The sequence below is a fragment of the Silurus meridionalis genome, chromosome 10 (genome assembly GCF_014805685.1).
Source record: "Silurus meridionalis isolate SWU-2019-XX chromosome 10, ASM1480568v1, whole genome shotgun sequence".
Classification (NCBI taxonomy): Eukaryota; Metazoa; Chordata; class Actinopteri; order Siluriformes; family Siluridae; genus Silurus; species Silurus meridionalis.
The window spans coordinates 14,334,872-14,362,137 of record NC_060893.1 but is presented as its reverse complement, the minus strand read 5'-3'; the positions used below and the strand labels follow the sequence as shown (position 1 = coordinate 14,362,137).

At 36.8% G+C, this 27,266-nt stretch overlaps 1 protein-coding gene across 7 annotated transcripts in view; it reads left to right on the top strand.

Annotated features, from left to right (window-relative positions):
• mob2a (MOB kinase activator 2a) overlaps positions 1 to 27,266 on the top strand; it is a 38,806-nt gene that overhangs the window by 3,752 nt on the left and 7,788 nt on the right. Inside the window, exons 1-3 of one of the 7 annotated variants that reach the window (XM_046859204.1) lie at positions 12,476 to 12,614; positions 13,457 to 13,556; positions 14,457 to 14,543. The exons of 1 other annotated variant lie outside the window; for it this stretch is intronic. In XM_046859204.1, coding sequence (XP_046715160.1) covers positions 14,473 to 14,543 — 71 coding nt within the window. In that variant the 5' untranslated portion in view covers positions 12,476 to 12,614; positions 13,457 to 13,556; positions 14,457 to 14,472. Of the gene's footprint in view, positions 1 to 12,297; positions 12,615 to 13,456; positions 13,557 to 14,456; positions 14,544 to 15,132; positions 15,485 to 26,182; positions 26,362 to 27,266 lie in introns of those variants that run through there. 5 more of the 7 variants (XM_046859200.1, XM_046859202.1, XM_046859201.1 and 2 more) reach the window with 5 other exon arrangements.

Genomic DNA, 27,266 nt, shown 5'->3' with positions numbered 1-27,266 from the left:
GGTTTTGCTCCAGTTTAACTAATCCTATACCACACGATCACAGAATCAGCATTTTGTGAGACTAAAATGTATGGTCATTAAATTGCTGATGAAACATATTAGCGGGAGATTGTTGTAAGGTTCTGACGCAGAGCAGATAACAAAGCACAGTATTTCAGCACGTAGACAAAAATAAAGTAGTGACGTCGAGTCCGGGGAAGGAAACACTCTTCGACTGGGTGGAGGAACGCTATTGTTCTCGAACCCGTCCATAAGGGTACCATGTCAACTCCTTCAATGGCCATGACATTTGTTAAGGAAAGACTTGTGTACTGTTAAATAAATCAAGATGCTTTCAGCTTCATCCAAACAATACCTGATGGCTTATATGAATAGAATATTGCTGATGGACAGTCGATTGCTAATGTAGCAGCTCTCTGATTTATCCTGAAACCTAATCTGACTCACTGGTTTTGATGTTCTAGAATTACCTCGGGGTACTGAAGCAGATCAAGTGTGTCATATATATTCAAGTATAATAAACGATTTAAACAGTTTTATGTGTTTGTTGTTGAACCTTATATATGTCTATGCTCTTATGTATTAAATTAAGTTTGAATTGAGTTTCAATTTAGATAGTTTGCATAATAAGAGAGCTTTATCCCTTTAGAAAAACTCTTCGGGGTTCTTTGATATGTTTCCTTGCCTGTGGTTAAGTGGTGGGGGTGCATTTTGGATGGACTGCAGCTTTTAACGTTCTACTGCAACAGAGGTGTCGTCCTGTCCTTGCACTCTGTACACGTTTTCCTTGGCAGGACTTTTCTCATCCAGAGTTAGCTATTTCATACAAAACTGCTCTGTAGGGAACTTGCAACGCCAGCAGATTCAAAAACAAGTGAAATTTGAAAAGCTCTGTGTTCACACAAAGCCTGCAGTTTTTTCTTATCATTCCAAGTGGCCTCATGTATCAGTATGTTGTGTATTTATTTTTAGACAGTATCCAAAGCCCTGAATAATAACTGACTTTTACAGCCATCTACTACTATCTAGTCTTAATAAAGGAGAACCTCCAAAACTGCTGAATATTGTAGCTGTTTAAGCCTCAGATATCAGAGTTCAGTTTTCACTGTAGCTTGACTGTTTAACCACAATGGCCTCTTTAAACTAAGAGCAGCTTGAGTGTAAAAGCAGCAGTATAACTGTCACTCGCAAATGGATAAATTAGGTTCTAAAAGGCTGTTTATTGCAGCGACGGCCCGTGCGGTCCTATTGTTCTTGAGCATGTAAGTTATGAAGTACTTACAGTCAACAGGCTTCAATTCATACACTGCAGCTCAAAGCCACTGTTTGTGTTGAGATGTTCTTTCCTTTTGCTGTTACAGTAATTTGTTCAATTCAACATAGGGAAAGGTGTTCTGTGCAAAGAGTCTTTTATGTCAGAATTTGGCCTTGATATAAAACACTCTGGAATTGAAAAAACAATAGAAATAAAAACAATTTAAACATATTCTTGTTGACGTTGTCATTTTACAACTTGGCTATAGAGTTTATTATCGAGCTGGGTATCAGCTCGATAATATCGTGGTGTTAGGTAGAACAATAATATCGTGGTGTTAGGTAGAACAAGTGCATGCATGATGCACTGTGGTGGAACGGACACACAGAGTGCCCAGTGTACCCCCCAACTTCCCCACACCACCCCAAATGTTTGCAAAAGTGGTCAACCTCAAAAATAAGAAAAGAAGAATGGAATGATTGATATAAAGCTTGTGTAGTTCTTGATCTATTATTATCATTTTTAATGTCAGATGTGGCCAAGCCTGATAATAAGAAAACTTTGGATATGTGATTGTACAGTGATGATACGAACCCACACCTTTGGGGCATCCAGCATAAAAACATGTGCCAAATCAAACATGCGGATGATTCGCTGTGGCGACCCCTAACGGGAGAAGCCGAAAGAAAGTTTATACATCCAATTGTTTACTATAATCAACCTAAAAGGTTCTTGCCTCTACATCATTAAAATTCTGTCAAATGCTTTATTCATAGTTGATTGCAATATTTAATTTATTAACAATTAATTTTCTCACTTCAGTCAAATGGAAAATTTGCCTTTTGAGATATTTGTAAAGTAATGATTTTTACTGATATTTGGTATTTTCATCATTAGTGTGTCCACATGAATCAAATTAATTTCTTGTGCCTGCACATTAGAATCTTTACCATTGCAGATTCAGTTTTGGACTTTCGAGCAAGACTTCTAATAAGATTATAAAAATAATCCGGCAAAACAAAAGTGGTTGCTATCAAGGAGTTTTCTCTTCTATGTATTTGGCATTTGATTGACTTGAACAGTAAGTCTGGTCAGTAAACAGCTTTAGACTCACATATGCTGCCTTGTCTTTCATCTAAACTGATTGCGCTCTGGCTGCGTACAGTGTGTCCTTTGCCTTTAGTATTTACACCATGATTCAGCTTTTCTAAATGCGTCACTGTTCTCTTAGCATGGAAACCTTACTTGGTGAAGTTTGCATGCTCTGCTTGTCTCTAAAGGTAGAACAAGGTCCCCCTGATTAGTTTTATGCAAGTAAAGCAAGTAAGAATGGAGCAAAGAAGCAAAATATTATCTATCAATATAGCAGTCAATATGTCAAGATAGATAACTAGATGTACACTCATTTATACACCCTCAGAAACTGCTATGTCCTGATCGAAATCTTACACACTCACACTTAAATTTACATTTATAGCATTAAAAATGTATTTTTTTTATTCAGTTATCTCATTAATACAACTAAGCAGTTGAGGATTAAGGGCCTTGCTCAGGGGCCCAGCAGTGGAAGCTTGGTGGTGCTGGTATTTGATCTTATGAGCTTATGATCAGAAGTCCAACATCTTAACCACTCAGCTACCACTTCCCCACACTCATTCACATCTAGCAGGAATTTTACAATATCCAGTCCACCATGTAGCTAAAAAACACATGCATATGGAAATAGTGTGAAGCTTTGCACAGACATTAACTGAAGCTCTAAAATCTATACCCTGAAGCAGTGAGGCACAAACACCACCCCACACTAGAACTGCGGTTCTCAGTTCTAGTCCTGAGACCTCTGAGAAATTTGGTTTTCACTGCTGTAGTCTAAATCTTGCCTCGCTCAGCTTATTAGCTGATTATCAAGTCCACTGGGAGCTGATTCAGGGGAACAAATGAGCTGTGTGTAAATGAGCACCAGCACTGAAGTAATGCACATTTACCTTTATTTTAAGTGGCATACATTTGACCTGAGTACTTGAGGGCTAAGGGTCTATTTTTAACTGTCTAAATGAGAGTTAAAAAAGACTTAGGGCACTTTGAGTCCATTTTTAGTCCTTTTTACCTAGTATGACTATGAGCATAAATTCTGTTTGGTTCGTTTTTTATTTGATTTGTTTTGCTTTTAAACTGCACACAGTTAAATGAACCAAAAGTTGATTGAGACAAATTGGGCTGAAAATGCACTCTTCATTCATGTGTCATTGGCAGTGTACACATTTGCTGGATGATAAAGTAGAAGTATAAATGAATGTTTTTGCATCCAGTTTTTATTATTTTGTTAGACAGATCTTTTTTTTTTAGTTAGCAAAGGAATAAGATTGTTCTAACCTACTCAGATGAATCTCACCAAAAGGGAAAATGCACCAGGGTTTTGTTGTGTTCTCGTATTGTTCTTGGTACATATGTAAGCATTTATAGTGAGATATGACAGTTGCAACTTGATTAATATGTTGGGAAAGTTGATCGGAAGAAGTCACACAAACTAGTTCTCTCCTGGTAGAATAACTGAGTTATAGCACTAACACTGACTAGATAATACATTAAAATGCATCCATCACTATTAAGCCACAGCTTCATGTTGCCAGGGTGTGATCCAAAACAAAATTCAGCATTAAATAAGATTAGACGTGCCTTTGGCAGTTGTTTATTAGAGATATGTTGTATATCCCATTTCCTCTATGTTTACTTGGATAGATGTCGCATTGGCAGGCAGACTCCATCCACCTCCATTCTTCATCTCTCTCACAGTTTGCAGCAATGTATAAATCCTGTACACAAGAAAGTCCATGTTTGAACCTAATTTGTAGGACATGTGAGAGTACATGTTTAGATTAGAGTTAAAAGAGTGAATAATTAATCATCCCCCAGTATGTCGGCTGGATTTCCTGCTGTCAGTGAACTCTGGGGAGCAGCAGAGGTTTTTCCCCTTATGTTTGAGGCCAACGGTTCTGCTTTTTTTTTTTTAGGTGAACAGCAACCTTTTTTTAGATGTTCAGTTTAGGTTTGGATCAATGTATGTAATGCGAAATGTTTGAAACAAGTACTTAGATGTACATAAATTTTAATTTCTCAACTTGGATATTTCATGTGAACCAGATACATTTACAGAGGGTCCGCAGGTTTTTTTGGTTCTCTTTTGACAAAGTGAACCATAAAACGCATAGAGATTTCCTCCCTTAGGTCGTAGATTGAGTTCACGCTCAGAAACCTATTAAGGAAGAGTGTGTCCAAACACTGAGGAGTTATTCCTGCTTCAAAGGAGTAATGGTGTTAAGCAGGCTGTGTTTGAAGCACGCTGTTTAATCGCTGGCCGGCAGTAACTGTTGAGAGGTTTGGATGGTGTGAAGTGAAGTAGCAGGGTACAATAGTCACACAGGTCAAGAATGAAAAGTGACAAGGACTTTTGGCAGCTTGAGCATTGTGTTCGAGTGGAATAACTGATCAGTGTGTTTTGTACTGTGTGGGATATAGATTAATATGTGGACTTACTTTTCAATACTGATATAACACAGTATAAAAATATCTGCTCAGAAAAATAAAGAGTAATTGATGCAGAAGTTTCACTTCTGTTCTTGTGACCAGCTTCTCTCAACATGATCCCTTTAGATGAGATAACAGGAAATGTGGGCTGCTTTGTAATATTCTGGTAAAACGTATCCTCATACATTTCTGTCTCATCAACACCTGTTTGCTGCATAGTTTCCATTCCTACATCATGGCATATGAGCAGGGCTGCATTAAGCCCACAGGGATTTTCAGAAGTGCTTTCTTGAACTGAAAGCAAAGTGGTGAATAAATGCAGAACTGTCTAATTTTAGCAACAAAACAAGTTTAGCAATAGCAGCAGACCCTCCTGCTACTGGATAAGACAAATATGCTCTATACAGGTTTTTTTTTTTTTTTTTAGGAATATTTGTGTTTAAGAATGAACAATTCTGGCATTCAAAGCATAATTTTTTTATTGTGAGGAACAATGGACTTCAGACGTTTCTGTCACCTTACAGCATTATTGATTGTTAAAAAAGAGAACTTTAATTCTATAAAATGTTTTCTGTTCCTTTGGCACTGATGTGTGCATGATTCGCGTGAGAATTGTTAAAACAAGACATCCTGTAACCTACTTCCTCTGATTCGCAGGAGCAAATATTTATCACTGTTCATCATCAGTATTTTTTGTGATTTTGTAGGGCCACGTGTTATTTTACCGTTGTGATTGTGACATGACTTGCGGTATATTAAACTATTAAATCTGTAATGCATCACGGTAAAATCTTTGGTTTTATTTTAAACATTTTTAATCATGCCAATGCAATGGTCAATCGACTTGCCACATGGAATCTTTAGGACGCTGACCAGACCACACAAAAATATGATTTGTTAAAATGTTTGGTTTGTTTTTTATATTAATTAATTAATTATTTTTTTTAGTAATTTGTTGTATAATGTATGGGTTAAAGATGTAAGCATTATGAACTAGTCTTGTACACCTAATACTTTATGGTCAGTAAAATCTAATGTGTAACAGGATTAATGCATATACAGAGTTGGGAAGTGTGAAGAGTGAAGTCATAACATGAAAATACAGAGTGCTCTTAGCAAAAAAAGAAAACAGACAAAAAATGCATTAAAACAAGGGCAGTGGGGACAATGTTATCTCAGCAAGTTACAGTTCTGCACTATTGACTAAAATGCTGTGAGTAAGATCCAATATCTGGCATAGAGTCACAGCTGGGCTTTGAGCACCTGCTATATGTGGACTGAATTATATCTTATAACGGTCCTCCAAATGAATAAATCTGAAAGTAAAAGGGTGTGGTTATCACTAGTCATGAACTGCTTGGTCTTTTATTTGCTCCAGTAAAACCGGTGAGATCAGGTGTATCTATTAACAGAAGAAAAAATGCTTTAAAACCACTCCAACATTGAACATGGAAATCACAATCAGACTAGAAATGGCAGCTGTTGTTCTAATTACAAATTCGGTTTGAAAAAACTAGTGCAGAGAATGTGTAACAGTATTTTGCTCATTTATTTGTTTTTATTTATCATGATGTTAAATGCGTCCTATTAAAATGTTATCATCTTGTAGGTTTTCTTATTAAACACAATGAGTTGGGTGGTTTGCAGGAGAACATGTGTTTTTCATCTTTGCATTATTTATATTTCCACTATTTGTATGCTCCTTTAGGTTTCTTATACATTTCAATGCTCATTTAAATCGTTTCAGTAGCGTACTTAGACATTTATAGGTGCCGTAAAAGTTGAAAATGGTTGAAGAGGGACAATGAAACATTTGTCTACATAGATTTCATATGTGCAGTCTAAAGTCTTCCTCAGTGTATTAAGAAGAATCCGTTTGGCCTCTTTTCATCAAGCATTATTTTCTCTTTCATCAAGGACTATCCAATACAGTGAAAGGCTTTTCAGTGTACTGTACAGTAGGTCGTTGAATTGAATTAAGGGTTGGTTGCTTGGATGTTGCTAATAAATGTTAAGGCCTTGAAAGACAGCAAGAAAAAGCAACTAGAAAAGAAAAATAGGATGTTTTATCCAGAGAGGGTGTGAGAGGGAGTGGAGGAAAAAAGAAATGAAGATAACTACGGTAACCATATAGCTGTCATGTATATCAGGGAGCAGACATTATTTTTACTACTAGTGCTGGCAATAATTACTTGCTATTTTTTATGGGATGATTACTGTATGGATTTACAGTGTACAGAAAATACGCAGATCCGTAAACTCATATTCATCAGACACATGCTGATATAAAATGCATGGCATGGCATTTTCCTGAGTCTTGTATGTGGAACTAGAGATTTCCCATTGGGCTGATGCTTACTGAATGGATGATTGGATAATTACAGGTGTTCCTCTTACAGTGGTTGGTGAGTGTATATCAGCACATGTGAGTGTTTATCAGCACATGTCCAAAGCTAACAAACAGCAAGAATGTAGAAACATTCCGCACTTTTTTAGATAGATCGTTAACTTCCTGTATAGTTGTGTGGTGATTTCTGTAGGGATCATTTTTCCCAGAGAGGTTGATGTGAGGCAAACCAGTGGGAATTTAGCATAGAAAATAATACCCATATCTCAATGTTGTGTACAAAGGGAAGCAGCTGCCTGCAGTGTGGCTGATAGTCAGCGCTGTTTTATGTTCGACATCCACAGATGTGGCCTCTTGGATCTCAGAGGACCAAATACAGACTGATCCCCCAAGACTGCAGAATGAGAATGGAAAAGGGAAACATAGACATACTCATTCAGATTAAATTGAGGTTCCAGATGATTTTGGTGATGACTGTTCAGAATAGACATTTGGAAAGATAACCAGGTAATGGTCTGGTTTGAACTATGTTTTAGTTATTCATGTCTTTAAAACCAGTTGTGTTTTTGTAAATTATATAAGATATACCACATACTAGCATGAATATGGGAAGGAGGCATGAATGAACAATGGTGTAAGATCCGTAATATGAGATAGTTGATAGTTAGTAAAGATAGCTGTCTGTTAGGATACAGTGCAAGAAAACTTGTTTCTAAAAGGTTTCTTATGATCACCATCAATAATAATATTTATAGCAACAATAACAACAATAATAATAATAATGATAGCAAAAAAATTAAGGCAACATTTTAACCATATTTAAAATAATATCTGGGTGATATACACTGGCATTTCAGAGTATGTTATATTTGTTAAAGCTAAACTTGTATACTATATTGTCCCACGTCCATGTTAAATGAGCATGTATCTTCTCCTATACTCATTAGAGGGCAGTAGTGATACAGTCCTGTACTCTCCTGGCTTTTTTGCACCTCTTTACCCCTTTAACCCTAGTGCTCAACAATCTAAGCCCAGTACCAATAAATGTTTTCATGGCAAAGCTAATTGATAACACTACTACTACTACTATTACTACTACTACTACTGCTAATAATACATTAAAAGTTAGATGTGTCTATGCTCAAATAAAACACTTGACATCATTTAAAGTTTATTTATCATTTGCTGAGCCATAGGCCAATACAAGTAACTGGAAAAACAGAATGAATATTATAAACAAGACAATGTATACTGCGATAACTAAGGTGTAAAGTGACCAACAATAGAAATACAGTGGAGATGTGGGAGTGGTAGAATGAACTGAACCAGAGGCTGTTTGGAAATCTGATATTCTCATCATGACTAATTAAATGTGGGTCTGGAGTCTAAACATGATATTTTGATATATTACAGCTTAATATAAGCAGTTAGGAAACAGGATTTGTAGACGTTGTAGTGTAGAAATGGTTAGAAAGAAAATGGTAAGTGTACTATTTGTATGTTGTATGTTTGTATTTTGTACCCATGCAGTAATCATGACAATAGGAAGTAAGGCTTATCTGCTACTGAAATCTTGCTTTGAGAATCACAGGATGTAGCATTTCAGTAAAAGTTCTTACATGATAAAGAATAAGATTAATAGAGACGAGACAGATGAGGAAAAAGATTACACTCCAGAACATTGACACTGTGCAGTCTCCAGTAGGTGCAAATTCACAGCTCAAAGATCTCACCCATCTGGACTGAATACCAGAACACACAGCCTTATTTAGAAAAGTGCATTTTCTTCTGCATAAATCATGCTGTTACATAAGCTTATAAGTATGTTAGTAAGAGCCATGTAGTTTATAATGTTTGGACATTCTTTGTCAAGTTTAAACGAATCTTGGCTCAGATTAGGACTAGGTGGTAATTGTGATTCATGACTTCTGTCCTATATCTGGTCCTGACTATTGTGTATTCTACTTCTATCTGTGTTCTGGATATTGCATCATATTCATATACTTAGTATAAAGAAACATATAAAGAAATTAAACAGCAAATAAAAAAGAGAATAGAGGTGGTGCTGTAGATGAGACAGCTTTGTGCTTTGTCTGGTCTCACTGCTGTTGATTCATTTATTTATGTGGGCAAAAATGTGTATCTGGGGTCTGTCATGTTTTACGCTCCACTCATGTCACTCGTACCACACGGTCTAGGTTAACCCTGCTCTGTGCTTCTCCATTCACAACATATGCTGTGAGAAAAAGATAACAAAAGCCTTTCTGTTAGACCTACAAAAAATATATGAATACACTCTAGCTTTTAAATGAGCTTTTATCATGTTGACTTTGAAAGCTTGCAAAAGGTTTTGGCCATTGAATATCTGTAGACTTGTATTCAAGCTGGAACTTTTGGACTTTCAACTCTACTGAACTTGGCTACAGTATACCAGTATGCCTTATGTTCCTGTACCCAGCTCTTACTATCTAACTTTTAATGGCTGGTTCTTGTTAGAGAGACACCCCTGTGTTGTAACTTTTTGGCAAGTGTTTCATTATTGTATTTGAAAGAAATCTTAAGCTCACTCGCTCTCTCTCTCTCTCTCTTATTATATATATATATATATATATATATATATATAATCTCTATGCATGCTCAAATTGTAGCTGAATAGTAATTTGCTCATAGAAACCAAAATCACAGAGGCACATTATAACTATCCCTCATGCAGAAATTTTCTGTATATGCTTCATTTCTACAGTGGTAAGCACAATGTGTTAAAAATCCGGATATTATGCCATATTTGTTTAAGTTTGATCTCTCTTACAGTTCAGTACAGTAAGTTATAGAATAATTTGCAAACAAATATCCTAATTAAGATTCAGGGCTTGTATTAGATTAAAGGAGGGAGTGAAGTTATGTGTGAAAACATTTTATGTTGTTTTCTTTTCACCAATCGTGTCCTAGAAAAGTGTGTTTCTGCTGCAGCCAAGGACCGGGTATAAATGTTGGCCTCAGAGGAGATTGCATAACCTCCCATTCTGCAGCAGCAGATCAATCGCAAAAGGCCAGCCAGAGAACTGCTGCTCTAATGAATGGCCCAGGAGCTGGTGAACCGGAGGGAGGGAGGGAGGGAGGGAGGGAGAGAGAGAGAGAGAGAGACATTTATCATCTGCAGTCAGTCCTCCACATGAATGAATCAAAAAGCTCCCTGACTTCTTATGTAAGCTTTGAAAAGACCTTGTGGCCTTATGTCAGTTTCTGTAACATGGGAAAGAAATGTCAAATGATTTCTCGCTGTTGATTAGTAGCATCAAAGAGCAGAATAAACGCTCCGGATTGCACAAGTAGGATTTAGAGAGTCAGAAGCATCTGAATAGAATACATCTTATAGTACTTTTTGGCTGGAAGAGGGTTTTTTGAGGATATTTTCTTTGGACTTCTCACTTGACTTTACAGGTCTTTGTATTTACATTATCTTGAATAACACTAGATACAGTAGATCTTGGCTTTTATTCTTTAGACTTCACCCTGGGGCTTGTTTTTGTTTTACCAGAACTTTAATGTAGGGTTACTTTAAGGCAAGAAAGCATGTGAATTGCAGATGAGTTTTTCAGTTGATTTTACATACTGTATAGCTTGACATATAAATAATTTTAAACTAATTTTAGTTTTAGTCTCTGAGAAAATCAAAACCCTCTCTGTAGAAGGTGGAACCTTAATTGTCCTAAGCTGAAGTCAAAGTACTAGCACCCACCAGTGCCATCTTAGAATCGCCCACTGTTACCTGATTTTAACAAGACTGCAGATATGACAGGAGATGACAGTTCTGCATTTTTGTTCCAGATTAAATTGCAAAAATAGCAGTAGTCTGTATTTCGTAATGAAAAACTGAAAACATGACAAACTTTACAAGATGGAGATTTGGAATGTAGACAAACAAATTGCCATCAACACATACTCTGATTGGCCTTTTTGATGCAGAAATATCGCTAGCTGCTGAAGATGATGTAGTGTATGATGTTGGGAAAAAATGATTAAAATGGTAGGAATTAAAAACTAAAATAATAAATTATAAATGATAAAATAATAATAAATTGTTAGCAATTATTCTTATCATTATTAAAAAAAAATATTATAATAAATTAGATGATTAAATTGTCATTGCAATTTTTTTTTTAATCTCAGTGTTTGCCAGTGATGCCTAACTATAAAGAACAATAACATAGAATTATAAAAAAAACTCAAGGAAGAGCTACAAATATGATTGTAGCCATACATTAATTAAAATCATGCATGCTAATGAACAGAAAGATTTGTTATTGGCAAAAGCTAATCATGAAGAATAATGTAGTATGCTGTCGGTTTTTTTTTACAGCTGGTCTCTCTGTAGAGGATTTTTATCAAATGAATAGAGGATGTTATCACCCAGTCTGCTACAGAATCCAGGCCCAGATTTTATTTAGATATTGGTAATTAGGCACCCGAGAATGCACAGTGCAAAACCAGCTTTAGACATTATGCAGCATCTGATATGACTTGCATAGCCTAGCCTAATCTCAAGTTTACAGTATTCAACATTAAGTTTAAAGAGTAATCCTATTCAGATTGTTGTGTCTTTAAAATATTCTTGTCAGGCCTAACTCAACGCCCCGACACAGAGGGTTACAAGACTTGGATAGTGGCAGCTTAGTGGTGCTGGGGATTGAAACCTCAGCCTTCTGACTATAAAGGTTGAGAGACTACTGCCCTATAAAATGTTGTAAATTTATTAGATTCATAAAACTTTGGGGACACCCTATAGCATGCCATCTTTGATTTTGTATTGTAATGTAGTTTGTTATTTCAAAAGCACAGTGCACAGCCCATGTTCCCGCATCACACCCAGTGTTCTTGGTATCGGCTTCTGCTCCACAGCCACCCTGACCTGGTTAAACCCTCTCTCAGATATATAAGATATTAAAATACATAGATTGGTAGAAGTAATAAAGATCCACGTTATTCACTGTAAGTTTAAAGCATGCTTTTTTTGTGAATCTCAGAAATATTTTACATTACCAAAAAAAATCCTGTTAAGTATCATCCAAGCTCCTGTATGTCTCAGAATAGTATCCCACCTCTTCATATAGCCTTATGATCACCTGTGAGAGCGAGACTGTCGGTAGTCTCCTATTTTGCCTCCTACTTATTGCGGTTTGGGACGAAGCCCCACGCTTTTTCTTTTTGTCCTCCCTTCTGAGAGTTCATTTTCCCCCAGACTCAGTGTGAACCTGCCTTGCGGAAGCACAAGCACCACTATCAGGGAAAGGCGGTGTTGGAGCCACACATGGGGAAAAAAGAGGCTGCACAGAAGTCAGCCAGCTCTTTGTTTTATCCGCTAACGGGGAACAGGCGGTTCGGCTGCGCGAGGAGACAAAGCGAGACGCCCTGCGCCGCGGACACCAGCGTCCCAAAGCCGTGCTTCAGCATGAGGTTTAAACGAAACGGCTCGTACACTTTAAATAGGTAAGATGTGCATTCGGGTTCATTTACAAGCATTAGCACAAGGGCCCGAACCTGACAGGGGGTTTTTTTGTTTTGGTTTTTCTTTACACATTTGTGAGTCGTTTTATGTTTTTTATGAGCGATAACGTGGTGCATTCACACGGCGGCATTTGTTGAATTTGCAGCGTTTTAGTACACACACACACACATCCACACACACATCTAGATACACGCACACATATCTGTATATACACACACACACAAACGCGCGCGCGGAGTAACAACTGATTTCTGTAAGTGATCACACTGGATAAAACTGTGTAATATGTTATTGTCTTAAACGAATTGTCTTAACCTTATTTTTCATCTTTCTTTACTTGAACTGCGACTTTTTTGGTGATTGAACAATATCTAGTATTTCTTAATTCGTGTTTTCTCTTTTAAAAGTAAATTAAAGGGAGTTGAAAAGTTAGCATCCTCCACTCCATCGTTTCATGTATTTCTATGTATCTCTCCATACATCCAACCTTCATGTTCTTCTAAGGTTTTATTGTCCAGACCGATTAAAAACCTTCCATTGATTCTTCAGTCTTAAAAACACAAGTCACACCCTGCTGCCCTTCTCCCACTCTTTTCTATAGTTCTTTTTCTTTTTTAAGAACACTGTGGTCCTGTTCATTCCCCGTCCCCCCACACCCCCCACACCATCCATCTAAACATGTGGGTTAAAAAAAACCCACAACTGTACTATTATGTTCCATTTTTAATTTTGTCCCTGCAAGATATGATAAAGCTGTCCGGTTTCAATTGTTTAAAGAAAGCCAGCAGTGTATTAGTCTCAAGATGTCTTTGTGTATTATTAGCACCATATCTGGAAAGTGGTTATCGGTTGAGATAAAGAGCTGCTGTTCAGACGGTGATGTCATCCCCAAACCTAATCTCCAGGCTGTAGCATCAGCAGCAGTAAGAAGTTGTAACCACTCCTGTTCTGCAATGAAGGGGGGGAGAGCATATTTTAGATGCATTTAATCTGTTTTCTTCATGTTCTCCAGGGTTTTTTTTTTATTATTTATGTCTCTAATGTGAATACTCCCTTAGTGATATCAGTAAGGGAAAGTATTACAACATTTGCACCGGTGTTTGCACATGATAGGCATGGTCTGTTCTACTGTCTCAGTAATTTACTGTGTAAAATACTTTGGAAGATAATTTTAAAAAAAATAGTTTTTCATTTATTTTTTTTTTTTAACTAAAGGGACTGAATAAATGCTTGTCACGGAATAATCCATTAATATGTACGCATGCTGATAGGATTGGGTCATCCTTGTTCCGTAATGTTTCCTGCACAGGGAATCATTTAAAAGAAGTTTTATCTTTTGTTAAATATCATAGCAAATACTTTATGTAAATAAAACTGCCAATTTTAACCAGCTTGAAATCTGGGACAATAATCATAAATAACTTTACATTGCCAACCATTAGTCATGCTAACAAGCCACTGGTAACTAGAATATTTCATTTGCAAACAATACAAATATTCTACACATTTTTAGAATACTGTACCCTGTGCAGAGTGAGTGTCACCACTGTAGCTTGTTGCTGATTAGAGCAATTGGTTGTGTTACAACTGACCCCACTCTCCTCTACATTAGAGATGGAATCAATACTAAAGCATTCATCTATTAAGAAGCGTGCTTCTGCAGTGACCCGAGTTTAGAAAAGAATATGATTACATTTAGGTACAAAGACATCGAATACAAAATGATAAAGGAAATTGTTTTACCGCTCAACTGTTTTGTATGACTTTGTATTGTTAGAGGTCATAGTGCATGATGTGATTCATCAATGTTGTATTTTTGTCAGGGGTTCCACCTTCAAGATGCATCAAGAGAGGTTTTCCTCACTGCTTAAGCTAAGAAATCTCTGGAGACTACTGCATCACTGTAAAATGCAAGTAGGCATGTTTTCTAACAGATGTATAGATGGTTAGAATGTCTAATAAAAATTACATTCTGTATGGGTTTGCTTCAATTTCAGTTAGTACAGATACAGATTAGTATTTTGTTTATGTGCATTTTATTTAATAGTATGATAGTGTTTTCACTTGTTTATAATAATCATGTGATAATCAAAACTTGCTTTTTGCTTGCTATTGTTTTTGATTCTGTTCAAAATGTATTTAACAAACAAACCCCGGCGAGAAGGAAACATATTAGCAAAAGCCCAAGAAAAAAAAACTGTAAAATGCCTGGCTCTTTCTGCAGTGACCAGTCAGCAGTTTGCTGCAAATGTTATTTGCCAACCTAATAGTCCCATCTCGAGTGTCCAAGCCAGTGAGAGAGAGAGAGAAAGATGTGGTGTGAGGAAGAGAAAGGAAGAAGGGTGGGCGGTAGAGAGATATTGGCAGAAACATGTAGAGATTTTAAAGAGAGAGAGATATGCTAAGAGATTGAGGCAGCGTCAAAGAGGGAAGATAGAGAGCGAGTGAGAGCGGGAGGGGAGGAAAAAAGGGAGGGAGGGAGAGGCTGGCAATAGCAGGAGCACGGAACACACAATTGCTGAGTGATCGTGCGAGACTGGGAGCGCTCGCCTACTGCGGACACTGCTGGTTGTTTGCTGACTGAGTTGTGCCAAAGGGAGATGGTCAGTAGCTAACTCTGCCTCCCTCTGTGCTGGGATCGAATGAGGGAGTGACGTGGCCACATTGCCGCTGCAGAACTTTGCAGGGAGCCATGCCAAACCTGTAACGGCCCTCTCCCTCACCTGTAGTCTCTTGCATCCGGAGGGCAAGCACAAAGGAATAAGGGGAGGACTTTTTGGACTTTGGCCGAGACCGACTGCAACACCAGCTGCATGGGGGTTCTAGTGTGTTGCGACTGCTTCTTTTATAGGTACTACATTTTTCCAAATCTGTCTCTTGCTGTTTACTTTGTACCTGCAGGCATGTTAAGTTTCTGTTCTCTTAGAAAATAAATTTGTTACTAAACACAATGTAGTGCTGCTCTGATTCTCTTCTCTCCTTCACTGCTGTTAGTGTTTGGGTTTGTGTGGAAAGAGAGGTTTAAGGATACTGGGCTGGGAACCTTGGGTTTGAGTTAAGAGTAATTAACCAGTGTTTGTGTACATGGGTCGCAATTTCTTTCTAGTTTGTGTGTCTGTAGTTGAGGGCAGTGCCTGGTTGGATGTGGTGTTCTCATTTAGCTTCTCCATTCCCTAATACCAAGGGCACATTTCACCCTGTTCAAGGATAATCTATGCTTCCGATTGGAGTCTTTTATAATAAACTGTTTCCAAAGTATTAATAGGCCAATGCAAGCATATGCTCATATGTGAAATGAGAATAAAATTGGATTTTTCCTCTCACATGTGGTTGAGGTTTTATACCCACTGCAGGAAGGTTCTATATATAACTATTTGCTGCAGTTCCAGGGTTCCTGATGATGCCCGCCAAGAGTAAAGAGTCACATCTGTATCTGGTTAAAAGCATCAGACTGTAGTGATTCATACATCTTTCCTTCCTTTTTTCCTCATACACACATTTAAAAGAACAACCTAGGCTTTGTATATTTGCAATGGGTTGTGTTCTGTCCTCCTCAGCAGAAATACTTTGTTTGGGACCTAAGTTTACTAGAGGCCATTTATTGCGTTAGTACTTAAAATTCTCTTTATTTTAGTAGTTTGGTGCCATAGTGTTTATGAAACTGCATAATAAGAAGGTTAATTGAATTGCTTATGCTCTCACTGACTTCAGATTAGGCAACACACACACGCACATGAGTCAATAAAGAAATCAATGAGTGGAAAAACTCAAACAGTAGGCTGAAATGAACTGCTCATGCTAAGTACTTTTGGTATAAACATCAATCTTAAAGGGTGGTACATTACAACAACAAACTGTACTTGCAAAACCATTTCCTGTTTGAAACAATGTAAACAAAGAATTGGATGAGTTTGAGCTTATGATTTAGTCCTGCTGCAGTGCTGTTCGTTTTTTTTTTTTTAGATAAGAAAAAGCTTCAATATGTGCAACTTGAAGTCATTACGGTAAGATTTAACGGTACATTTAAAGTGTTTGACCTGTTTTTGGAACAAGAAGCAGTTTTATCAGCTTTGCCATCTGCCGGAGCCTCTATTTTTTTCTGATGTGCTTCAGTTCCTGGCTGTCTGAATTCCTTTAACATTTACCTGATGAGAACTACCCATGCAGGATTTTATAAATCCTTTTAAAGATCTCCTGGTTAAACACAGTATTTGCATAATGCAATTTTCTAAATGGCTCTAAATGAGCTATTATTGATCCAATATATCAAGAATTTAGTGTTTAAATAGTGTGTGTGTGTGTGTGTGTGTGTGTGTGTGTGTGTGTGTGTGTGTGTGTGTGAAGCATACCAGTTCATGCTGCATTGTGCAGTACTTGTACCTGCAAAAAAAGTCAAATAAGGAATGTTAAGTGATTTGATTATGAATAAATCACATTCCATATCACTATATTTATCATGTAATAGGTATGCAGTTAAAGGTGAGTATGTTTATGCTGTTATGTGGAGCTGCAAAGTAGGAACATCATTGGGAAAAAAAGTCTGTTATCCTAAGATGAACATAAAAACTGTTTGTGGACTTGGATATGTCTCAGAACAAGGGTAGATTACCAAGTAAAATTTTTTTTTAAAGCTTGACTACAGCTATAAGTTTTAAAATGCAAAATTAGGTGATCTGTATTCCCCAGGACTTTCCTCTCAGTTTGTCAGTCAGGGGAGTTGTATAACAGACCCCCTGTGTCTGTTTTGTTGTTGGTTGTGTCTGCATCTGTTTCTCTCTGACTCTTTCTGTACCCCTGCATTCAGGGCTGCAGTAAGCACGCAATGTAACTCAAACAGGAATACTGCACAATCACTCAGCGTCAGCTCCCAAGGTCAGTCCATTCAATTGGTGCCCGGTAGAAGAGAAAAGAGCTCTCTCTCACGTAGGACCTGACAGCACATAACTGCCTGATTACCAAAAAGCTTGGCAGATATGCAACATTCATTTGTTTTTTGCAGTTGGGCATATTGCAGAGTTTATAGCCAGACTCCTAAAGGCACCATCTTGTCCTCTCTAAGTGTCCTGGCTAAGTGACATTCAACGTGATAGATATTTATATATATATAAAATATGCACCACTTGTCAGTTGAGAAGAGGTGCAGGAAGGACATGGTATTGCTCACTAAAGCATGTTTCTGCATTCCGGTTACAGGACACCGAATCTCTGTGAGGAAGTGATTAGTTTGGAAGCTTTACAGTACAGAATGTGCACAGCTTTTTGAGAGTACAAATGCAGGCCACTACAGCACAGTTAATGAGTTTGCTTGTTCACTGTTAAATTTACTTAGGTGTGCAAAAAGAGCAAAACAGCACAGCAGCAGTTCTTTGGCGAACGGACTAACTTGTGTATACTTCAGCAAACAAATAACATTTAATTAGCAATTTTCTCCACCCTCAGGGTCTCACTGGTGTTGCAAAATGTAAGCAATATTAATTCATTATTGACAAATATGTGGTGGCAGGTAAGGTCTATATAGATAATACACAATGCATATTTTCCCCATCAAGCATAGCTTTATTAAAAACTAACTATAACGAAAATATCTAATTTGTTCATTTTTACTAGTACGTCACAAATGCTTTATCACGGTGAGTCCCGAGTCTTTCCCAGGCACACATGGCCCAGGGTGTGCATGCACATTTACATGCACATTCACACCCAGTAGCCAGGCCACTTTTAAGTAGCTGATACCCATGCTGCTATGTTTCGGGGAGAAGGGTGGAAACCAGAGAATCTGGGGGAAACCCCCCGAAGTATCTTAACATGTAAATGCTATCTGGGACTGACCATCTTTTTTATTTCAGTTAACCGAAACTTTAAAACATCCAGAAAATCCACAGAACTGTTTTTTATGTTGAGGGGTTCAGGTGCTGCAGTTATGCATGACTACTTGTGCAAACATTGTCAACCTTTTCTTTATATTTCTGCAAAGTATTGTCTTATGTTTTCTGTAAATTATTTATGAATTAAGTGTTCAGTAATTACACTGTGCCCTTACATAGATGTTTATACAATGACCTACACGTTAAACTAGCTTAGTTCAGGACTGGACTAAATTTTTTATGTACTTAAATCTCAACAAGTTAATCTCAAGAGTTGGTTAATCATTAACAACCTTCACTGGGTTAAGCTTTTATTTAAAATTCTTATTATTTTTTTATATTTCTGTTTTAATCCTGTGTTGGTCTTGGCTTCTTTGCCTCACTGGGATTGGGGTGTGTGGTGTGACATGCTGTTGTTGTAGGTAGTTCTGCAGAGATTCACCATAACATATTCTCTGGTGTTTTGTCTCCTAGCGGCTCTGTAGGCTGCTTACAAACACACAACAGACTTTCCACAAGCCTCACCTGAACCAGGGCACTCTTGCAGTTTTAGCAACCAATCTGACATACTCCAAAGACCCTGCCAACCAGTCACTGTGTTCCTGATGTTTTTTCTTTCAGGAGTGTCTGCAGCAATTATTTGAGAGTCAGTTGTTTTTACGCACTTTGTTAATGTTTGGCAAAGGCTGATAGCATTTCCAGTTATGTAGCTGTGTTGGTGTAAACATTTGAGTGGGCTTGGTATTCCTGGATCCTTTAAACAAAATGTGCTGATTTAGTATATATTTTCTTTTAGTGAGCAACATGTAATTATCATCAACCCTGAAGTGTGCTGAAGAATGTGTGGAAACCTCCCCAAATTGGAGGGAACCAGGCTGTACCGCTCAAGCTTATTTTTGTTTTTTTCGTTGAGACTTCACTTCAGGGTGATTTGTAGATGATAAACTGCACATGATTTTAATGAGATTGTTGTGATTATTAATGATCATCCTTCTCATCCTCCTTCTTCTCTGCAGCATTGGAATTTGGGTGGGAAAACAGTTTCATGAGCAAAAGTTTTGCTAAAAACAACTATGACCCATGTTGAGCTACAGATTTAGAAGATTAAAAAAAAATTCTCATTGCAGGTTCGTATTTGAGGTATAAAAATGTTCTGTTATGGTTAGACTATTGGGCTTTGATTAATAATATTGTAACAGTAAAAAGAAGGACAAAAACCACTCTTGATTTGCTTCCCAGTGCAATTATCTTAAAGAACAGTGTCGGTTTAGCAGCATTTGACCTTAGGCAACACGTGCATGAAATGCAACCACTCGCCCTTATTTTTGTACCATATGACATGTCACCAAATGCGTGGCAAGTCTACAAAACAAAAAGGGAGAAATAACAACTGAAAGCAGTGTTTTTTATAACTACCAAAATTCCCCAAAACAGTGAACACAATTTAATTTAATGATTTATTTATATAGTGTTCACTGTTTTGGGGAATTTTGGTAATACGGTAGTAATTTTGGTAGTACAATTGCAGATGCAAGTCAAGTCAATTAAACCACAGATTAAATGAATGGTGATTGTGAATCATAGCTACATGTCAGTGAGCTGTTAGACATTTATTAAAATTAGTGTTTGTCGTTTAGTGGTTTGTAATTTGCTCTTTGCAAAAGAACAGAAACATTGCCAATATTACCCAGCCTGTTAGAACTGTAGAACTCAGACTTTTGTTGGAAAGGTATTTCATAGTCTGATATAATAAAATACGAGTTCAAGCATTATGCATACTGTTTCATAAAACATAACCCAAGGAACCATGAGTGAGAAATGTGCTCTCAATCGTAAGCCAACAAAAATGTTTCCTGATTCTAGAATCATGCATTCCCAGTGCTTATTTTGCACACTGTTTTATTTGCATACTACTGTTGCCAAAAACACCATATCTTTAGCTTCCTCTAAACTTTCCAAGTTCTCTGAGGTTTGTTGCAGTTTATTGCAGACAACAAAACTGACCGTAGTCATCAATCTCTCTTTGTGTGCGCCACACTTGGCTTTGATTTCTTGGCCTCTTTCGTTCTTCTGACTCGGTCTTGTAAAGACATGGCCAACTGTGGTCTGTGGTAGAGCTCTGTCCCTTTATACGCACAAAGTCCTTCTCTGTCCTTCCTTTCACATCACTTACACACACACACACACACACACGCACACAAGGCCTCAGTTCAACTCCTTTTGGCCCTCATGTTATGAACACTTGTTTACAACACTCAGTCCTTATCGTGTGTACCCTTTCACCTAATGATGATGAACATTTACTTTGTTTAACCAGTGCCTCTGTTTGCTGGAAGCCTGGAATAAATATTAGGCAGAGAGTGGAATAGGCATTTTTGGTTATTCAGATGGTTCCAAAATTCAGAGGAACTTTGTTATATGCATAGTAATGTAACACAAACATTTATGCAACCTTTTAAAGAACGATTCATTTAATGGAGGATTTTTCAATTTCGAAATATTTTTTTATCCTGTATTTAATATATTATATTTATTTTATTTTATTTTTAAGTCATTTGCCCCTGGGGAAACATTTTCCTTCATTTGAGCTTATTTTTTTTTCTAGGTAAAGATCAGAACTGAGATTTTGCAGGCACAGATCAGTTGTCTTCATCAGAAGGTCTCCTCAATGGCATGGCTCTAGAGAAGACTATATGGTGGAGAAACTAGTTCTGAGCAGTGTTCAGGTTTTTTTATGTTAATTTCTTTTCTCTTCGAATCCTTTGCAAGGGATATGTGAGAGAAATGTATGGAGATCTATGCGCTGTAAAATGAGGATAAGATGAAAGTTGTGATAGTCAGAATTGTGGTGTATTCTTGTCATCCACAAAGGGGCAGTAGTGAGCCTTTTATTAACCCCACGTGGAAACTCTTCCCGTCATTCATACTTCTTTGCTTGTTCCAAGCAAAGTGTACAGAAGAGATGTAGTTGTACAAAGTCTATAAGCAGACTGATAAACTATATATATAAAAAATAGATAAGCGGCGTTGTGATTTGGAGGAGTAATCAAGGTTTAAAATCTTATCTTTCTCATCACTCCAGCTGTATAGTGGGCTTATTTTTGCATAGCTACTTTCCCTTAAATTTACGAATAAATAAATAAAAATATATAATATCCAATTATTTGATGCACAATTCATGAATCAGACATGGCTTAGTTTGCTGTAGGCAAGGTTTAGTTGGAAAAAACAGCAGGTTTTTTTTTTTTCTTTCTTTTTTTTCCATGTGTATTGTGTAATTGTTGCTGATGGTGTTGTAATTGTGCTCTCTACAAGGCAGAAAGATGAGCAAATCTGAGTTATGTGCTTTATTTTGAAACCAGTATGAATGGTGAGAATTATTTCCTTCCCAAATTCTTACTAAATGTGGTCTTTAACCTTTTGACGGTTAATCTTCAAGCATAGGAATGAGGGAGTGTGACATGTTCACACAGGCCTCTTCTTTCATGTTGTTGTTTTTGCATTGTGTGCATTTGCTTGTTTTGGGTTTTTACAAAATATTATCTATAATGGAAAATACTACAATCAGTATTGGAATCACACTCCAGGATGGGAGTGTGACATCTTCACACAGGCCTCTTCTTTCATGTTGTTGGTGTTCGCATTTGCTCATTTTGGTTTTTTACTAAAAATAATCTATATTTTGATGTGTTTAATAGTTGAAAACTTTTGTGTTTGCACAAACCTCATAGTAGGAAAAAGAAAACATTTGGATGTGGCATGATCAGGCTTGCAATGAAAACACTGCTTACTTGCACAATTAGATTCCTAAGAAGATACTGATTCCAGTATTTGAAACTGAAGCATATCTGTCCAGCTGTCTGTCTGACTTTCGCTTTATGTGTATGTGGTTTTTGTTAGCAGGCAACAGAGCATGCTGGTGCCTGCAGGCTCTAACCCCTCCTGGAATGCAGACAGATATACAGGACTGGTTTAACCATGGCCTTCTTCCAGCAGAGCTCCAGGGCAGAGAGAGAGAGAAAGAGAGAGAGCTTGGGAGAGAGTGATGGGGCAGCTGTATGACTTGTTTTTCCATTACCGTTTGCATTGTGTTGGTTTAAACACTTCTTTGTGCAAACCTGGATAGTTCTTTAAACTTGAAGTAAACTACTGCTGAGCTTTTTGATTCCACTGTATGTGGTAAAGTGAAAGAGACAGATATACATTTATTTACTTTTTATTATCTTCAGCAATAAGATACTTGATGCAACTGGCCCATTTTGGTTTTGGCAAAAAAAAAAAAATTCTGACCCACCATTTAACACTTCATCTTAAAAAACTCTAAATTTGTTTTCTCATTTCCTTTGTATTTAATTGAATTTATCGATGCATAGGCTTTCTTCCCATTTGTCCACATTCATGATAACCATTGCAATAGAAAATGATCATAACCATAAGCGTTGTATTAATTCTATACATACTGTTAATGTATGCATCATCAAAATGAGAGAGCTTACACATACTGTGCAGATAGCTGTATTTTAAACAGTTGTTTAAGACATCAGTGCTGCAATAAGTTCTGTGTTTATATTATTAAACCTATCAAACATTGACTTTTACCTTAAGTAATAAAATAGGGTATAATCTGGATGAGATTGATGACCAAGATGATATCATATTTCCTGTTAAAGCTTATAATCTTTAAGTGCCACTATTACAAATATAGATGTAGTTGGGGTGTTCACTTTCTGTAATACGCCAGCTCTGGAAATATTTAATCGGGTTAACATCATTCTGACTAAAATAAGAGATTAAAATTGATCATGCTGTTAATGTAACGACTTTTTATCATCTACAACTGTTTGCTCTTTTAAACAGATCACTGAATGGGTGGGATTTCAGACAGTGGGTTAAAAAAGCAGCTCTAAGTATTAAGTTTTCACTGATAGGTTTCTACTTTTGTATATTTATTGCAACTGAAATTACTGAATTGTGTTTGCTTTTGGTTGCCAGTGCATAGGTGTCTATGTGGAGTTCGAGAAAAGTCTTTAAATGCATTTTTCTTTCTTTCTTCGTTTTTTTATCATTATCTAATTTTAGAAGTTAACTTCTTTATATGTGCTGTTCCTAAATATTAGGGATTTTCCTTAGACTGCCATACAAACGGTAATTATGGTAAATGTCTTTTGTGATATCACTGAAAGATGTAAATGGTTTGTTTTGAGCTAGATTAATTAGTAAACAGGTTGTTACTTTTTTAGCCATCTGTTTTAGGAAACTGTGACTAAGGTAAGACGTGGAGACAAGACTTTTTTTTTTTTTTTTTTAGAATGACCTTCAGTACTGCATCATTATCACGTCACTCGCAAATTTAGAATATCAAAATGAAAACCATCTAAACTTCTGGGAAACTGTTACATCACATGAAGAATGCGGATAGTTTGTTGCAAAGGTTTGTTAGCATAGTGAGTCAGTTGGTGAATAAATGAGTAAAGGGTGAGTAAACATATTCTGGTGCTTTTCTTTCAGCAGTAATTGCCTCAGATTCCATTGATGTCAAAGTTAAGCAAAAATTCTGTTTCGGTGTTGAAACTGCCTGGAGTGGTTTTCTATTTTTAACCAGCAGTGACGTTACTTTTCTAAATACTGTCAAATTTTACATAACACTTTTTTGTTCTTTCAAAAACAAGACGATTTTGAACATTAGTAAATCTTCACAATTCAGGTCTGCCCAAAAGACACTGACATGCTGTCTGCTGTTTTTAATGTGCATGTCAAAATTATAGAATTGGATTACAGCATTAATGTAAAAAAAAAAAATAAATAAATAAAAATCTATTTGAAATCAGAGAAAAGGCTCAAGGAACAGTCTTGCCTGTCAATTGCAATGAAGTTTGATGTTTGTTGATGTTAAATGAATTGCATTGGAATATCATGGAGTAATCTAAAAGTATAGAAATATATAACTACATGATTAGTCATGACAGAATAACATGACTAAGGATAAAGCCTCATCCCATGGAATATTAATATAGTTTCAAATTATTAAAGAGACAGTCTGAGCTAATTCGAAAATAATCTTTATCTACAGGAACAAGTGCAAATTTTTCGACCCCAGATTATTATAGCTTTGTGTATTTTCAGCGGAACACAAATATAAAATTCAGCTTTGTGATCATTAATTAGAAAATTTTAATTCAGATATGTAACTCAATTGTAGGGTAGCCTTATTGTCTTGTTCTAGCAGTGTGTGCGTGTTTTAAAAAAACTTAAAATTCATACCAATCTGTTCCTGTGGTGGTATTAAGGGTAATCATTCAGAGCTTGTAATGTGTACTCTTAAAATGTCTTTAATAAAATTACTCTAAAAACTAAAACTAATGTAACAGGCGTGGCACACAATGAATGGTGTTTGTAGATTTGTTTCTAAATATATGCTGTATTCACTTTCTTAAAGAAGGAAGGTAAACATTTGTGGTGTAAATGATGTAACCTTATGGTTACTATTCCAATAACGAGGCAAGCCACTGTGTACTTTGTTTCCTGAAAATGTGGGATGGGTGACTGTAGGCAATATGGTGTCATTATTCATGCCTTTGTACCAGTCAGACTCGAGTATTCAACCAGTGTGTCTATAGTGACCTTCTGGCCTGTTAACCTTTTTTTTTTTTTTTTTTTTTTTTTTTGTGTGTACTGTGCAGTGAGCGTTAGTGTCTAAAATCTTGAAAATGTAATTCTTTTTACCCTGGAAATCATATTTTTATGATTCCTCACTTCTACTACTACTTGTTTACTTACCTTTTAATTAACGTGCGTTCCTTAAACTTTCCAAAACGTGTGTGATGTTTAAACCTCCTCTCTTTCGCTTTGATGTTCTTCATCAGAGTCGAGTAAAGACATGCTTCCTCCTTTCCTTTGGACAGGCATCTATTGAGTTAGGCTTTAGGCAAGGTTCACTGTCGTGAATGTTGTTTCAGTTGTCTGAACATGCTTTTCAACCATGGTTGTAGCAAATACTTCACCGAGAGACAGTTCACCACTGCTGCAATGTTCAAGCCCCTTTTAACAATCTGAATCATTGACCACAATCAGAGGCCTTTTAGTGCAACCCTGAACTGTCCCTGGTGTATATAATATTTGAATGCATTTATTATTGTTTATTAATTTATTAATAGCCTGGTGAATTGAGGCAGTATGTATAAGCAGCAGACTATTAAATATAAAACTGTCTATTGACTGTGTATTGATCAACTGTAAGAATTTTCTACTAGGTTTATATATATATATAAGTATGCAGATTGTGTTTAAGTTCAGAAATATTTCACTTGGTCATACTTTAATGACGTGTGTCATCAAATTTATACTGTTTATATACAGATTTTAGACCATTCCCAGTGTTTTGTATATTCCACTACTGTAAGAGTACAATTTGACAAAATCTGTACAACGCATAATTACTAAGAATATTATTTTATTAATTTTGCTTTTGATTGTAAATCGGTTATGTAGTTTTCCAAGTATGCCTATAGCATTCAGCTTTTTTGGAAGGTACTCTGAAGGAATAACTTAATGCAGAGCGTTTGAGAATCCTTGAAGCGTCCCAAACCGCATGGTGAGTAGAATAGCTCCGCCTGTCTCCTCTCCTGATTGGCTCTTCGAGTGGGCGGTTCTTCGACTACCTCCAAACTTTTGTCCTCGTGTAAGAGAGGAGACGAGGGGAGAGGACCGGACCGGACAGGGCAGGACGCGCGAGACGGCGGCCGAGCGGAAGTTTGAGTCCAGGTTTGATTAGTGATCTTGGCATACTGGATATGCACTCTCAGAAAACGTCCAAAAGCGGATTTAAGTGCAAAATGGTCCTTCAAGCCGTAGGGAAGGTCCTAAGGTAATGTATAAGTTCTCTATTTAGAAATAAGCACCATTGTTATACGGACAGTACAGTAGTGTGTTGACTTGGTGATGGGGGATCAGTATTAGTGGATTTTTTTTCTTTTCGGAGGTGCAGAGATAAAAAAAAAAAAGTAGTACTTTTTTTGTTTACTTTTTAACAGTAACATTTCTTTATAGGAGTGAAAGTTTTGTTTTGTGTTATATTCTCTGTAGTTTTGCGTAAAAGTATTTTTCTTCCTGCTTTATGAAGTGTGTGTTTGTGTGCGCGCGCGCTTTATCTAGGGAGGATAAAAAAAAAAAAAAAACTAGTGTAGCTGGTTCCCATCGTGCAAAAGAGAAAGAAATAAAACTGATCCTGTTAAAGGAAAACAACTGAAAGTTGCAAAAACACTTATTAAAACGCTGTTATAATAGATAATTCGTTTTATTTGGTTAAGTTTTTTGTTTTTATATATATATATATATATCATAAACTCCTTTTGCATGGAAGCTTCATTGTAGTCATAAACACAGCATTATTACACTTTCACTTTGTCCAATGTTTATTGGCCTCACACACAGGTGTGTTCCTTAATGCAGCTGAGTTGGAGGAGGGATCATAAAATTCATGGTGTGTGTGTGTGTGTGTGTGTGTGTGTGTGTGTGTGGAGGGGTGTTGGTATGGTGAAAAAGCCTTCTGCTCTTCATTTCAGTACTGCTATAATGCTGATGGGTACTGAACCTAAGCCTGTCGTAATGACCCCAGAAAACACCTGCAGTTTCCTTTACTGTCAACCCAAATTACTGTATCAGTCATGTTTTGAAAAGCACTTCTCTAAACGTGTAATTAATGAATTGCATATAGCTGATCCAATGCAAGATTTAATTTTTTTTTTGTATAAAGGAAGCTCTTGAAAATGA